Source organism: Paramacrobiotus metropolitanus, unplaced genomic scaffold (genome assembly GCF_019649055.1).
Source record: "Paramacrobiotus metropolitanus isolate TYO unplaced genomic scaffold, Prichtersi_v1.0 Parri_scaffold0000104, whole genome shotgun sequence".
NCBI lineage: Eukaryota > Metazoa > Tardigrada > Eutardigrada > Parachela > Macrobiotidae > Paramacrobiotus > Paramacrobiotus metropolitanus.
The window spans coordinates 621464-634808 of NW_026570324.1; the positions used below are offsets into that span (position 1 = coordinate 621464).

The 13345-nt window shown below is 46.8% G+C and overlaps 4 protein-coding genes across 5 annotated transcripts; all 4 read left to right on the forward strand.

The window, feature by feature from the left end:
* The first annotated feature begins 45 nt into the window (after nt 1–45).
* LOC129597396 (zinc finger protein 26-like) lies at nt 46–1397 on the forward strand. The gene has a single exon (XM_055494916.1). The coding sequence runs from the start codon at nt 46–48 to the stop codon at nt 1189–1191; it is 1146 nt and encodes a 381-aa protein (XP_055350891.1). The 3' UTR covers nt 1192–1397.
* Nucleotides 1398–2058: 661 nt separating this feature from the next.
* Nucleotides 2059–7194, forward strand: LOC129597377 (zinc finger protein Xfin-like). Its single transcript, XM_055494883.1, has 7 exons — nt 2059–2351; nt 2630–2770; nt 2984–3207; nt 3530–3986; nt 4067–4294; nt 4704–5026; nt 5091–7194. The coding sequence occupies exons 1-7, from the start codon at nt 2312–2314 to the stop codon at nt 6885–6887; spliced, it is 3210 nt and encodes a 1069-aa protein (XP_055350858.1). The 5' UTR covers nt 2059–2311; the 3' UTR covers nt 6888–7194.
* Nucleotides 7195–7487: 293 nt separating this feature from the next.
* LOC129597384 (PR domain zinc finger protein 15-like) lies at nt 7488–11554 on the forward strand. Of its 2 annotated transcripts, XM_055494895.1 has the most exons (7): nt 7488–7661; nt 7804–7944; nt 8276–8499; nt 8927–9377; nt 10081–10293; nt 10631–10953; nt 11007–11554. In XM_055494895.1, the coding sequence occupies exons 5-7, from the start codon at nt 10245–10247 to the stop codon at nt 11418–11420; spliced, it is 786 nt and encodes a 261-aa protein (XP_055350870.1). In that variant the 5' UTR covers nt 7488–7661; nt 7804–7944; nt 8276–8499; nt 8927–9377; nt 10081–10244; the 3' UTR covers nt 11421–11554. The 2 variants fall into 2 exon arrangements, 1 of the variants encoding a protein (XP_055350870.1); XR_008691558.1 differs by lacking the exon at nt 11007–11554 and having other exon boundaries at nt 10081–10501; nt 10631–10741.
* A 14-nt stretch (nt 11555–11568) lies between these two features.
* On the forward strand, nt 11569–13280 carry LOC129597411 (serendipity locus protein H-1-like; the record flags this gene model as incomplete). The annotated part of the gene is made up of 1 exon (XM_055494932.1): nt 11569–13280. A coding segment is annotated over one exon (1245 nt), but the record flags the coding sequence as incomplete, so codon positions are not given.
* Between the last annotated feature and the right edge of the window lie 65 nt (nt 13281–13345).

A 13345-nucleotide genomic window follows, 5' to 3' on the forward strand; every position in this document is an offset into this window, starting at 1 on the left:
CATGTCCGAGACTGTCACCAAACCGAGTCCCTAACACACGCGGATATGGCGGCAGTGGCCGATTCCGCTTTGGCAGTATCTCCGGCGATGGTGGAACGCGCCGTCGAACATATGCGGGAGACGCAAAAATTCTCCTGCTACTGCGTTAAATGCAGTCAGTTCTTCGCGAGCTTTGAGCTGCTCGATCTGCACACACTGGGGCACAGTGAGCCGAACGAACTGCAAGACGATCCGCGACGTGGTTGTCCCGTCTGCTCGTTCCACGGAGCGAGTTTCGCGGAGTTGGTGCAGCACACGTCAGAGCACCGTCTAGGGAAGAGAGACTCGCGGCCCTGTCTGATCTGTGGGCAGAATGTCGTCGGCATGCGCGGTCATATCTCCGAAAAACACCCCGATGTGATGCAGCGAATCACGGGGACCTGGAAGCATCAGTGTCCGGAGTGTGGAGAGCGGTTCAGTCGTCGCGGGAAGCCAGATTTTCACACCAAGGTCAAGCATAAAGGGTTCCAGTGTTGGTGCTGCGCCAAAGTGTTTCAGAGTTCGTATCTGCTTGGCACCCATGTTGTGGAGCACTGCGTCAACGGCGAATATCCCTGTTCGATGTGTGATAAGATCTTGCCCAGTTATACATTAGTCAACGTGCATTATCAGACGTGCCACGATACGACGCGGCGGAAGACGTGCATTGTTTGTCAGACAACGTGTGTGGGGCAAGACAAGCTGGACGAGCATATGGCGACGTGCCACACGGACGGCACGAAGAAAAGGTCCGTGAGGCGAGCGCCGACAAGCAGCTGTAAATCACGTACGTGTGAGTTTTGTGGGAAGCAGTTCGAAAAGTATGGAAGCTGGTATTACCATCGGCTTTACGTGCATTTGGGAAAGCCGAAAGAGCGCGTGCACTGCAATCAATGCGACAAGATGTTTGTCGATAAACAAGGCTTGGCGATGCACATACGGTGGGTGCATACCGGCGACGCCAGGAAGAAGTATGACAGGGTCCGTGCGGAAAGAAGAGCGGCCGGTCTTCCCGAAAATCCCTACCCGAACTATGTCGATCCGCGGAAGCGGACAGCCTTCGCGGATTTCAAGTATAAATGCGAGGAATGTCAGCTGGGTTTTGTGCGGCAGATTTCGCTGACAAAACACAACGAATCCCGGCATCGGGAGAAGACCCTTCACAACACCTGAGCAGCAGTTAATTTGTCAGGGTTTTCTGTTTTTCTGCATAGTTCCGCTAGATCTTGGTACAGTGGTACCTGTATGTAACCGGAAATGGCTGTGTTTTTCTGTAGACTGGTTGCGGCTCATGTTTTGAATTGTTGTACCGACTGTACATTTGATAATGCTTATCCAACTGGTGAGCATTCCAGTTGTATTTGTAATCCGGCAGATGTGAAAGTCACTCCTAGTGCTATGAAAAGAAAGGAAAAAGTGACTGCTGCAAGCAAGCGAGATGGCTGGCAGCTACTACACTCGCCTGTCATGCCCCAACTCGTCGAAATACGTTATGAGCCGTACACACAGGCCTGTTTCCGGGCGATTCCAGCGTTAGTTGTTTGTATGCAATATATGCCTAGTCAGCCTAGATTTTGTGCTCACAACATACAAGTCGCAACTCTTTTTCTACTAATGTTTTTAAAATTTCTAAACTTTAACGGGCAACATGGGCACCAAGAACGCGACACACGAACATCGATCGTGGGCCCGTGGCCACTTCCGGTCGCAAAAGGAGGTCTCAGTCCTGAGTTTGAAGGAGCCTGGCCTACCGAAGCCGTATTTGACGTGGTATAAGTAATGGTACGTGTTATTAGCGGAATGCGCTTCACGCGCATAGGAAAACACAAAACGGGAATTCTTTTATATTTATGAATTACAGTTGCGGTCTTATGGACGGATGGTTACCTGTCTTGCCCATGACCGGAAGTAAAGAAAGGAAACGATTAAGCAGCCGCCCAGGACGGCTGCTTCAAGGCCAATGCGAATACTGTCACAGTGGATCACAGTGCTTATTAATAAAATAAACTGTGTGTTAACAACTTAACAGTGTTACGAGTATTACACATAAATAATTAGGCACTTAATTTTATTATTGATTTTCGTTTTTAAACAGTTACTTTTTTCCAGTGGGAGTACGAAGAATATTGAGTTGGAGACTTTGAAATATACGTAGCTCGGAGTGTCGGACATACCTGACAGTAGTAACAGTAAACTTCGTGACGGACAACTTCGAGTACCCTGGATTGTACGCTGACAACATTACTGTACCTTGGATGTTGGATCGAAAAAAATAATTCTTCACTTCCCAGCCATGCCTGCTCCGCAGCGCTGCGAACCCCTGGAGCAGATTTGTAAGATTTTGTTTGCTGGAAGTGCTTTACTGTACAGTCTGTGCTTACAGCTTATTGCATCAGTCTGCATGCACTGACAGGCCTTTCTCTGTCTACAGAAGCCTCTTGTCACACGGCTCTTGGTAAAGCTGAGCTTTTTACTTTTTTCTGCGATTTCTAAGTCTCTTTGGAACTTATTTTCAGTATTACTTTTTGCGTTTGTTAAAGGCTTGGTTATTTCTGCATTTACAAATAACGATCAGCCGATGTGGGATATTTTACTTCGCTGCGTTTTTCAGTTTGCAAGCAGTGTCAGAAATGGACGAGTCTTCCCTGTTCTTCGCACGCCAAACGCGTCCGAGATGCCCCTGTGTTCCCGTATTCCGTGGCCAGTCTTCCGCCGATTTTGTATTTGGACGTACCTCAGCATGGCCGGGCTGGTAAGAAAAGTTCACTAGTAACCAAAAAAGTACAATGAAGTTTAATTTAAAATTGTCAAATACTTCGAGTGCATGATACATTACTTATTTTTTGCAGATTTGATTCTACGAGTACAAACAACCACTAGAGTAGAGTAGTTGCTTGCTGCACGATATATTTGAATCCAGCTAAAAGAGATAATGCCATTGTCTAAGTAGTAATTTTTTTTTCAGGTAAAGCCGTTTTCGCCAAAGAAGCGATTCCGCCTCTGACAGTTTTTGGACCATTAATCAGTAAATTCACTACAACGAGACCAGCGAACGTTGCATTCGCCTGCGGGAGTGCGACAATGAAAGAACTGCATTATTTCCAGCTGGAATCGGATCAGACGACCAACTGGATGAAATTTGTCAGATTTGCACAGACTGCGAAGGAACAAAATTTAGCTGCATACGAAGTACGGTAATTACTCAAATAATTTAGTCGAAATTGTCCGCAGTCATCAGGAGGGATTTTCGAACGCAGATGGGAAATTCAAACTTCGATATATTAATTTAGCAACATAACTTTAAAAAAGCTTTTTCTGGCTTCAACTGATAATTTTAACTTGCTGATTTTTGCGCCTCAAATGCTTGATGTTTACTGTTCGTTATAGTGTACTTGTATACAAAATCATCCTACAAAATACTTCAGATGTTAATTGAAACTGTTGTCAGCTCTTTGGAAGCCCACGGTAATAGTTAACAAATGAGAGAAATTCCACAGAATTGATTTTGTAGGTACAAGAAAGGTCTCCGCTGCTGTCGGGTCCGGATGCTGTTTTCCCTACGCAAAAACACGTGATATTCGTTACGACGAGAATGATTCGGCCTGGGGAAGAACTGAAGGTGGCCTATTCCCTGATTTATTCCCAAGCGATCGGCTGTCCCGTTTCCCCGAAGTCTCAAGTTTCTCAACAGACCGGTAAAAAAACAACGCCAGCTAGTCACTCTGATGGACAGGATCATCCAGATTCTTCATCCGTTTTCCTGCTTCTCACGGGACCACCCCTCCTACCAAGTGTAGCACAGAGCGCGGCAGATGACACAGTTAACACACTGCATCAGGATCCGGTCCGGAACGTTAAGAAACGACATTTGCCACAGAATCACAGTAGACCGCGGTCCCCATCGAATGAAAACGTTGTGTCCCTCACAGATAAGGAAAACCATACCAGCCAGATTTCCATAATCTCAGGTACGCAGGGTGTCTGACGAGTGTAGTATTATGAACATTGTAATGATTCATCGGATGTGAGTGCACTTTATTCACCGTAGACGCGATGACGGGGAAACGCAGAAAGCTATCGGAGGAATCTATGGACATGCCCAATTTCTTGCCGCCTGATGAAGTCACCGGAAATTTGCTGGAGGATTTAGGATGTGCTAACGCGTGCGGTGTAAGCGCTCTCGCAACGTCGGATGACCTAGTTGAACCGCAGTTTGTCGCAGTACTCGCCGCTGCCGATGTTGGGGAATTCCATGCCGCTGGGAACGAAAACATAGGTAAATTTTAAAATTTTTGAAATCTATTTCAAAATCGGAAGAAAACGCTATGAGCCTGATATTGGTTCATGGTTCACTTTCGACTTAATGGCCATGCGTCTTTTACAGCAAAGTTTCAAGAAGATCGGGCAACAACCAGACTTTCGGTGCACAGCAATGCATTTAAACTTTTCGCCCATTTTAGATCGCCATATCTCGGCAACCGGTTGTTTGCGCGCGCAAAAAGTTTTCAGAACAATGCGTACAAATCACTTAGTTTAGAATGACAAGTATTACGAAAACGTGATTCAGAGAGTGCGCGAAAGCGAAAGTTTTAGTGTATGTATCCCATTTTCACACTATGTACCGGCACATTTTCTTAAGACAGATCAACAGATTTGAATAGGAATTTGAATATTCCACTTTTCAGAGGAGGAAATGCCGGAGTTGGAGGTGCCAGTTTTCTCGGAAGACAGTGGCGGATCCAGCCAGGCGATGGAAATTGCGTTACAAAATAGTCCCGTCGAAGCATTAGATGCATTGATAGAGAAAATGAACAGTCTGAAGTCGAGAACCCATCTCGGACTGCGCAAAACCGGAATGTGTTTGGTCTGCGGGGCACGAGTGGCGGATCTGCCCGGCCATCTGGACAAGATGCATACCGATGAAAACATCCAAGCTGTGGATGATGCGTGTTTCATCTGTCACAAGAAGTTCAAGAATCGCTTGGCGTTGGAGAATCATTTCAAGAAGGTGAGCACATGAAATATTCTTCATTTCTTGTTATTCCAGTATTTATGATGGAAACTGTTAACAGGTTCATCGCGCAAAGGCGGCCGTGCCCGACGCAGCCAGCCAAGCAACGGCTCTGGAATTTATGTGCCGAACGGGATATTTAAACTACCGCTGCTCCGAATGCCGGGCCGTGTTTCCAAATCGAAAACTTCTGGATCTGCATGGCTTTAAGCATAGTCCAGACCATCTGATGGATCAGCAACAACGCCACTGCTCAGAATGCCCGTATATAGCCACGGGAGTTGTCGATCTCGTGGAGCACATTGGGCAGCATGCTTTCTCGCGCATGACAACACGGCATTGGTGCCTGCTGTGCGGTGTCACAACCCGCACCACAACACGCAAACACATGTTTCAAAAGCATCCGGAAGCCATGAAGACGATCATGGAAGCATGGCACTACCAGTGCCCGGAGTGCCGTGAAAAGTTCGCCGACAATTCCGATCTCAGCGCCCATGTGTGGAGGGCTCACAAAGGCTGGCAGTGTGTCTACTGCGGATATCATGAGCTCCGGGGGTGGTCGGATTTCCACGAGCACGCCTCAGCGCACATGATGGACCAGTCATTTCCGTGCCTGGTTTGTAAGGAATCGTTTCCGGAGTATCATCGCCTGTGCATCCATATCCGGGATTGTCACGAAACCGAACCCCTCCAACATTCGGATGTGGTGGCGGTATCCGATTCCGCGGCTTCGGCTGCTAATCCCGCGATAGTCGAACGCGCCATCGAGCACATGCGTACGACGCAAAAGTTCTCCTGCTACTGCGATAAATGTGATCGGCATTTCGCCAGCTTCGAACTCCTCGATCTGCACACACTGGGGCACAGTGAGCCGAACGAACCGCAAGACGATCCGCGTCGGAATTGTCCCGTCTGCCCGTTCCACGGGGCGAGTTTTGCGGAATTGGTGCATCATACATCAGAGCACCGTCTCGGAAAGAGAGACTCGCGGCCCTGTCTGATCTGTGGGCAGAATGTCGTCGGCATGCGCGGTCACATCTCCGAAAAGCACCCCGATGTGTTGCAGCGAATTACGGAGACCTGGCAGTATCAGTGTCCGGAGTGTGGAGAGCGGTTCCCGAGGCGCGGGCCGCTAACGTTCCACACCAAGGTCAAACATACGGGCTTGCAGTGCCGGTACTGCGCCAGGATGTTTTCTGCTCCTTCGGTCCTTAGCTTCCATGTCGTGGAGCACAGTGTGAACGGGGAATATCCGTGTCCAGTGTGCGAGAAGATCCTGCCCACGTATACACTACTCAACGTGCATTATCAGGCGTGCCACGATGCGACGCGGCTCAAGACGTGCAGTGTGTGTCAGACCACCTGTTTTGGACAGGACAAGTTGGATGAGCATATGGAGTCGTGCCACAGTAAAACCGGCGAAAGGGATACAAATACAGCGGCAAGCAACGCCACACCACGTGTCTGTGAATTTTGTGGAGAGCACTTCAAAACGTATCAAGTGCTATACAGTCACCGGCTTATCGCGCATCTGGGGAAGGAGGAGAAAAAGCCACCCAGCGTGTGTTTGCCGTGCGACCAGTGTGGCAAGAGTTTTGACAATAAGGACCGTTTGTGTCGTCATGTGCGGTGGGTGCATATGGGGCAAGCCAAGGAGACGTACGCCCGGAAGCTTGCGGAACGGAAAGCGGCCGGTGTACCCAGCAAGCCCACGCCGCCACCACGGATTTCCATGGATTTGGCGGATTTCAAGTATAAGTGCGAGGAATGCCAGGTGGCCTTTATGCGGCAGTTTGCGCTGACGAAACACAACGAGTCCCGGCATCCGGAGACGCTTCAGCACCTGAGCTGCAGTTAATTCTGTCGGATTTTTGAGTGCATAGTTCAGCTTAATCTCCCGTGCATTGGTTAGGCAAGAAATAACCGCATTATTTAATGTACAGTGTCCTATGGAGATTGTGCACTGCCGTCATGCATGTGCTATTTTTATCGTTGGCCTAAAAAGCTGGTTTGATAAAATTATGAGCCATGGATGTCCTTGTTCCGACTGAAAATCGTGTTCAAATATTTGTTGCTTTACTTTTTTACATGTTGATATATTGTGGCAGACTTGTGATCATGGGGGTTTGGTCTGCTCAGAATTAATAAGCAATAAACGAAACTACAGATTATCGTGCAAACACAGTGCAGGAGCAACCTACCCATAAACCAATTTTCTGAGCATCATGGACGCGCCATGAATATCTGAGGAACGCAATGGTATTATGGGCATACTGAAAATAACCGGATTTCATTGGAAACCGTTACGGCGCGGTGAACAGTTACAGTATCTTGCCCATGAGCGGAACCGGAAGTAAGAAACAGAAGTTAAGCCGCCCAGGACGGCTGCTACAAGTGCAATGTCTCGGTGCTGTGCTCATATGACAAACCGCAAACGGTCACAAACCTTCGCATTTTTAAAATTTTGACATTTGTTTAAGTCTATAGTCTCTAAACAAAGATTGATAATAATAATGTATTACAAATTATTGACTTGTACAAATTGACGTCGGAAGAAGAAGAAGTCGGGCGGGAATCTATGAGTTCTCAGCAATGCCTGCTTCGCAGCGCTGTGAACCCTTGAAGCAAATTTGTAAGTTTTTGCACCTAATGGTATTTATACATATTAATTGTGTACGCTTCTACTGTTAACTGCTTGATTACTTTCTGCAGTTTTTTATAATGTACAGTCAGCTGTTTGTAACGATCGGATATTTAGTTTATTCGCTTTGCAGTTTGCGAGCAGTGTCAGAAATGGACAGTTCTTCCCTGTTTTTCGCATGCCAAACGCGTGCGAGATGCCCCTGTGTTCCCATATTCCGTGGCCAGTCTTCCGCAGATTTTGTATTTGGATGTACCTCATCATGGCCAGGCTGGTGAGAATAACTGGATAACGGCAGACAAACTCAATCTTCTGCACCAGTTATTAACATTTTGGTAGAACATTTTTAAGTAATAACGTGAATTTTAGAAACTTTTCGCCAATGTGATGCATGCAGATATGTATTTCAAAAATCGAAATCGCACAATAAAAATTTTTATGGGTGTTAAAATTAAGGATGATTTTGTTTGTGTGGAAAATGCAAATGACTGCTTCTGCTTACATCGACATTCTTCGCTTTTGTAGTACAAATGTCTTCATTGCTTTATATATTTAAAAGCTGAAAACTTCCGGCAGGCGAGATTAAAAAATTATTTTTTTTTCAGACAAAGCCGTTTTCGCTAAAGAAGCTATCCCGCCTCTGACAGTTTTCGGGCCATTAATCAGCGTACTCAGCACAACAAAACCAGCGGAAGTTGCTTTCGCTTGCGGAAATGCAACGAAGAAAGAACTGCATTATTTCCAGCTGGAATCCGATGAGACCACCAACTGGATGAAATTTGTTAGATTTGCAGAATCTCCGGAGGAGCAAAATTTAGCTGCATACGAAGTACAGTAAATAACTGCTAATTACAACCGGTTTGTTTAGTAGAAGAACAAAATCAATACTTCGAAGTACTCATACAAAAGTTATTAGCACATAGTAGTCATCAGAAACAGCTGGTGGTAATTTTGTACCATTACGTTGAGCAAATGTTTTAACAATTTTGATTTATGATTATTACTCGTTAATTTAAATTCTTAATTTCTCACTTACGATTAATTAATTTACCAATTACGTTACGTTAATAATGTAATGAATTAATGGATCTGATTAAAACTAGGTTTAGAAAACAAAAATAAAAATATTCAGTAGAATGTTTTCACTGATGTTCGTGTTTATGAGAGCATTCTATGTACTGTTAATTGAAATTTTTTCTTCTCTTCGAAAGCATAAGCGAACAGTAAAAAGAAATTCAAGGGAATATGCTTTGTAGATGCATGAAGCGTCTCCCTTGGTGTCAGGCGCGGATGCTGTTTCCCCTACGCAGACACACGTGATATTCATTACGATGAAGGCCATCCAGCCGGGCGATGAACTGAAGGTGGCCTACTCGCTGATTTATTCGCAGGCTATCGGTTGTCCGGCTTCCCCGAAGGCTCAACCGACCGGCGGTAACCTAGCGCCAGCTGACCATGTTGGTGGACATGATAAGCCGGATTCTTCGCCCATTTTTTTATTATACTTGTGGGACCAGCCCTTCAGCACAGTGTAGTGCCGAACACGGGGACGAATTTAATTGACCAACCGCCACCGGATGCGGTGCGGAAGGGTAGGAAACGACGGTTGAGACAGACTGATAGTGGACCGTGGTCTATATCGATTCCGCACGGTGTGTGCCTCACAGAAAAGGAAAACCATCCCAGTCAAAGTATCCACGATCTCAGGTACGCAGTTCGACTGTTCATGATGTATACTGTGACCGCCTAAGATGGCGGCGCAGAATGAAAATGTCTGTTTTAATGGATTTTCTGCTGTAGCTTGAAATACAGCAGAAAAAATATGCCTGTCCATGATAGCATTCACGAAGGGTTTTGTTACGAATTTTCGTTTTGTTTTTAATGGCTACGCGACAGTTCGGCGCGGGACATTTGGTTTTACAGACATTTCGTCTAAGGACAACTCGTTTTTATGGCAAATAGTCATATGACTGTTCGTTGCCAAAAAGCAGTTGGTAATTTTTCGACTCCCCAAAAGTCGCGCGAGCAAATGACATATATGAAACGGCTGCAAGAACGAGTTGTCCCAAAACAGATTAGCCGCTGCGACGGAAAACATGTGGCAAAATGTCCCACGACGAAATGTCCCGCGAGCACCTTGGTGTCACGGTTTTTATCTCATTCAAGTACAGTGACACACTTACTACTAAAGGTTAATGCCTGAAATTATAGTGATCTAGAATTATATATTGTTTATGTATCTCTTTTATTTTATGGAAGGAATCTATGATTTAGAGACACCTTAAGTTTCCCCCATATTGTAGATTTTTAGGAGATAGGTAGGTATCGGTAGCTACCTGTGACGCGTGTGTTCTGAGTAGAACGGTCCATCCATACGACTTTGTATGTAAAGGCAATTTGTTCAACACAGATGCGACAATGAGAAAGCGCAAAAAGCTAGCCGACGAATCCATGGTTATGCCCAATTTTTTGCCGCCTGACGAAGCACCCGTTATGAATTTGCCTGACGTAGTGGCAGACGTTGTGTATGGATCAGCCTCGGTCGAGGTGTAGGACGTTTCGGTTCATCCGGAAATGGATGTATTTGGAGTGGATTTCGACTTGGAGGTCAACGAGGGCATTGGTAAAACCACAAGTTTTTCCATTGTGCATATCTCCTTTTTTTGTACTAGGCGTTCAGTGTAGGAGAATATTTCGGACTGCAGAAATAAGTACATTGTCTTTTGGCCTCACGATGTTGCTTGTTGCTTACCGTATCCAAATAATTTGAACAATCGTGCACTATCGAACCAGTTTGTTTAGAAACCAATAAGCGCCGTGCTTTGCAAATTGTACGTAAGTTTACGGAAATTTGTTAGCATTCACATTTTCAATTACGTGGATATTCAAGTTGCGAGAATGTTTTAAAGTCCCACTTTTGGATTTGGTTCGTTTGGTGATTGAATTATTCTTTCTTGCAGATTTACAGACGTCGGATCCCGAACTGACGATTCCGCCGGATGACAGCTGCGGAGCGAGCCAGGCGACCGAAGCTGTGTTACAAAATGTTCCCGTTAGTACGCCCGATGCACTGATGGAGAAATTGAACGGTCTGAAATCCAAGGCCCATCTCGCGTCGCGCAAAAGCGGAGTGTGTTTAGTGTGCGGCGAACGAGTGGAGAATCTGCCCGACCATCTGGACGCGATGCACACCGAAGAGGACATTCAAGCTGTGGGTGATGCGTGTTTCATCTGTCACAAGAAGTTCAAGAATCGGGCGTCGATGAGCTCTCATTTCAATATTGTAAGCACATAAGATCACTGATTTTCTGTTCCTAGTTTTAGGAATATTTGCAGGTTCATCGCGAAGCAGTAGCCGTGCCTGATGAAGCCCGTCAAGCGGCCGCTCTGGAGTTTATGCGTCAAACGGGTTTGTTCAGTTATCGCTGCGGCAAATGCCGAACTGTGTTTCCGAATAAGACCCTCCTGGATGTGCACAGCTTCCTGCATAATCCTCTTCCTGACCATCAGCCCCAGCGGAACTGCTCCGAATGTCCGTTCGTCGCGACGAGCTTTGCCGAACTGGTCAAGCACACCTCGCAGCACGTATTGCCGCCGAAAACGCGACAGGCATGTCTGCTGTGCGGCGTCACCGTCCGTACCGCGCCACGCCGACACATGAAAAAGCACCACCCGGAAGCCTTGCAATTGGTTAATGAAGCATGGAAGTTCCAGTGTCCCGAGTGTCGCAAGAAATTCGCAACGAATTAGAATCTCAGCTCGCATGTGTGGAAACTGCACGACGGCTGGCAGTGCGTGTACTGCGGACACCGGGAGCCCGGTGGGTGGTCGGCGTTCCATAAGCACGTCAGAGCGCATAAGTTGCACAAATCGTTCCCGTGCGTGGTCTGTATAAAACCTTTTAAGAAATACCATCGGCTGTGCATCCATATCCGGGATTGTCACAAAAACGAACCCCTTCCACACGCGGATATGGTGTCGGTGGCCGAATCCGCGGCACTGGCAGCTTCTCCCGATATTTTGGAACGCGCCATCGCGCATATGCGGGAAACACAGATTTTCCTGCTACTGCCACAGATGTAACCGGCATTTTTCCAGTTTTGAGCTGCTCGATTTACACACGCTGGGGCACAGTGAGTCAAACGAACTGCAAGACGATCCGCGTCGGGATTGTCCCGCCTGCTCGTTCCACGCGGCGAGTTTCGCGGAGTTGGTGCAGCACACGTTAGCGCACTTTTTAGGTAAAAGAGACTGGCGGCCGTGTTTAATCTGCGGGATGAATGTCACCGGCATGCGCGATCATATCCAGGAGAAGCATCGCGATGTGATACAGCGGATCACGGCGTCCTGGAAGTACCAGTGTCCGGAGTGTGGAGACCGGTTCCACAGTCACGGAACGCTGGACTTCCACACCAAAATCAAACATAAGCGCTTCCAATGCTGGTACTGCGCCAAGCTGTTCCAGACGTCCAACCTGCTGGGCTGTCATGTCGTGGAGCACAGCATCAACGGGGAGTACCCCTGTCCTGCGTGTGACAAGATCCTACCGAGTTATCCACAGATCAACGTCCATTATCAGACGTCCCATGATGCGACGCGGTTGAAGACGTGCAGTGTGTGTCAGACAACGTGTTGTGGAGAAGACAAGCTGGACGAGCATATGGCAACCTGCCACAACAGTGCGGATGGTACGAAGAAAAGAGCCGTGAGGCGTGCCACGACAAGCAACGGTAAATCACGTGTGTGTGAGTTTTGTGGGAAGCATTTTGAAAAGTATCCCAGCTGGTATTACCATCGGCTCTACGTGCATCTGGGAAAGAGGCCGAAAAAGTCAAGTAGTACAGTGCGCGTACAGTGCGAACAGTGCGGCAAGATGTTCACCAGTCAAGGAAACTTGACGAAGCACTTGGACAGGGTGCATAGCGACGATGGGAAAGAGAAGGATGCGCGGGAGCGGGCGAAACGAAAAGCGGCCGGTCTGCCCGGCAATGGAGCCCATCCGGGCTATGTCGATCCGCGAAAGCGGACAGCTTTTGCGGATTTCGAAATGCGGGGAATGCCAACTGGGATTTGTGCGGCAGATTGCGCTGACGAAACACAACGAAGCCCGGCATCCGCAAAAGGTCATCCATCACCCAGTTAAATTGTTAATGCAGACAGTTAATGCTGTCCAGATTTTGAGAACATCTCGTTATCTTTATCCGACCGGAAACGTTTGCATTATTCAGTAGCATGCTTTCAGTGTGGATTTTTGTATTATATTGTAGCCGTACAAATAAGATCGGCAGTGTTACAGTAATGATGATGAGGATTTCATTGGTGCTAGTTGAAGCGGAAAACATCTGAATGTGTACTTGTACGAATCTTCACTTTTATCGTGGATTTCTAGACTGGTTTGGGAAATGTCTAACTGATCTGAATTCATTCTTGCTCTTGCCCTTGCCCTTGCCCTTCTCCAATGTTTTCAGCTGAAGAAAAATGTGTGCGTACGCGTTGACAATGTGTTCCGTTGCCGGCTTTCGTTAAGAGTTAATTGCATAAGCGATCTTAAAGTAATTCGTTAACACCACCAGAACTTCCGATCGTGGTACGGGTGTGTAACCCACTCCACTAGGGACAGCTTAGAAGTTGTCATTGCAATATGTTGTTGTTTATTTTGTTGTTTTATTGTTTGT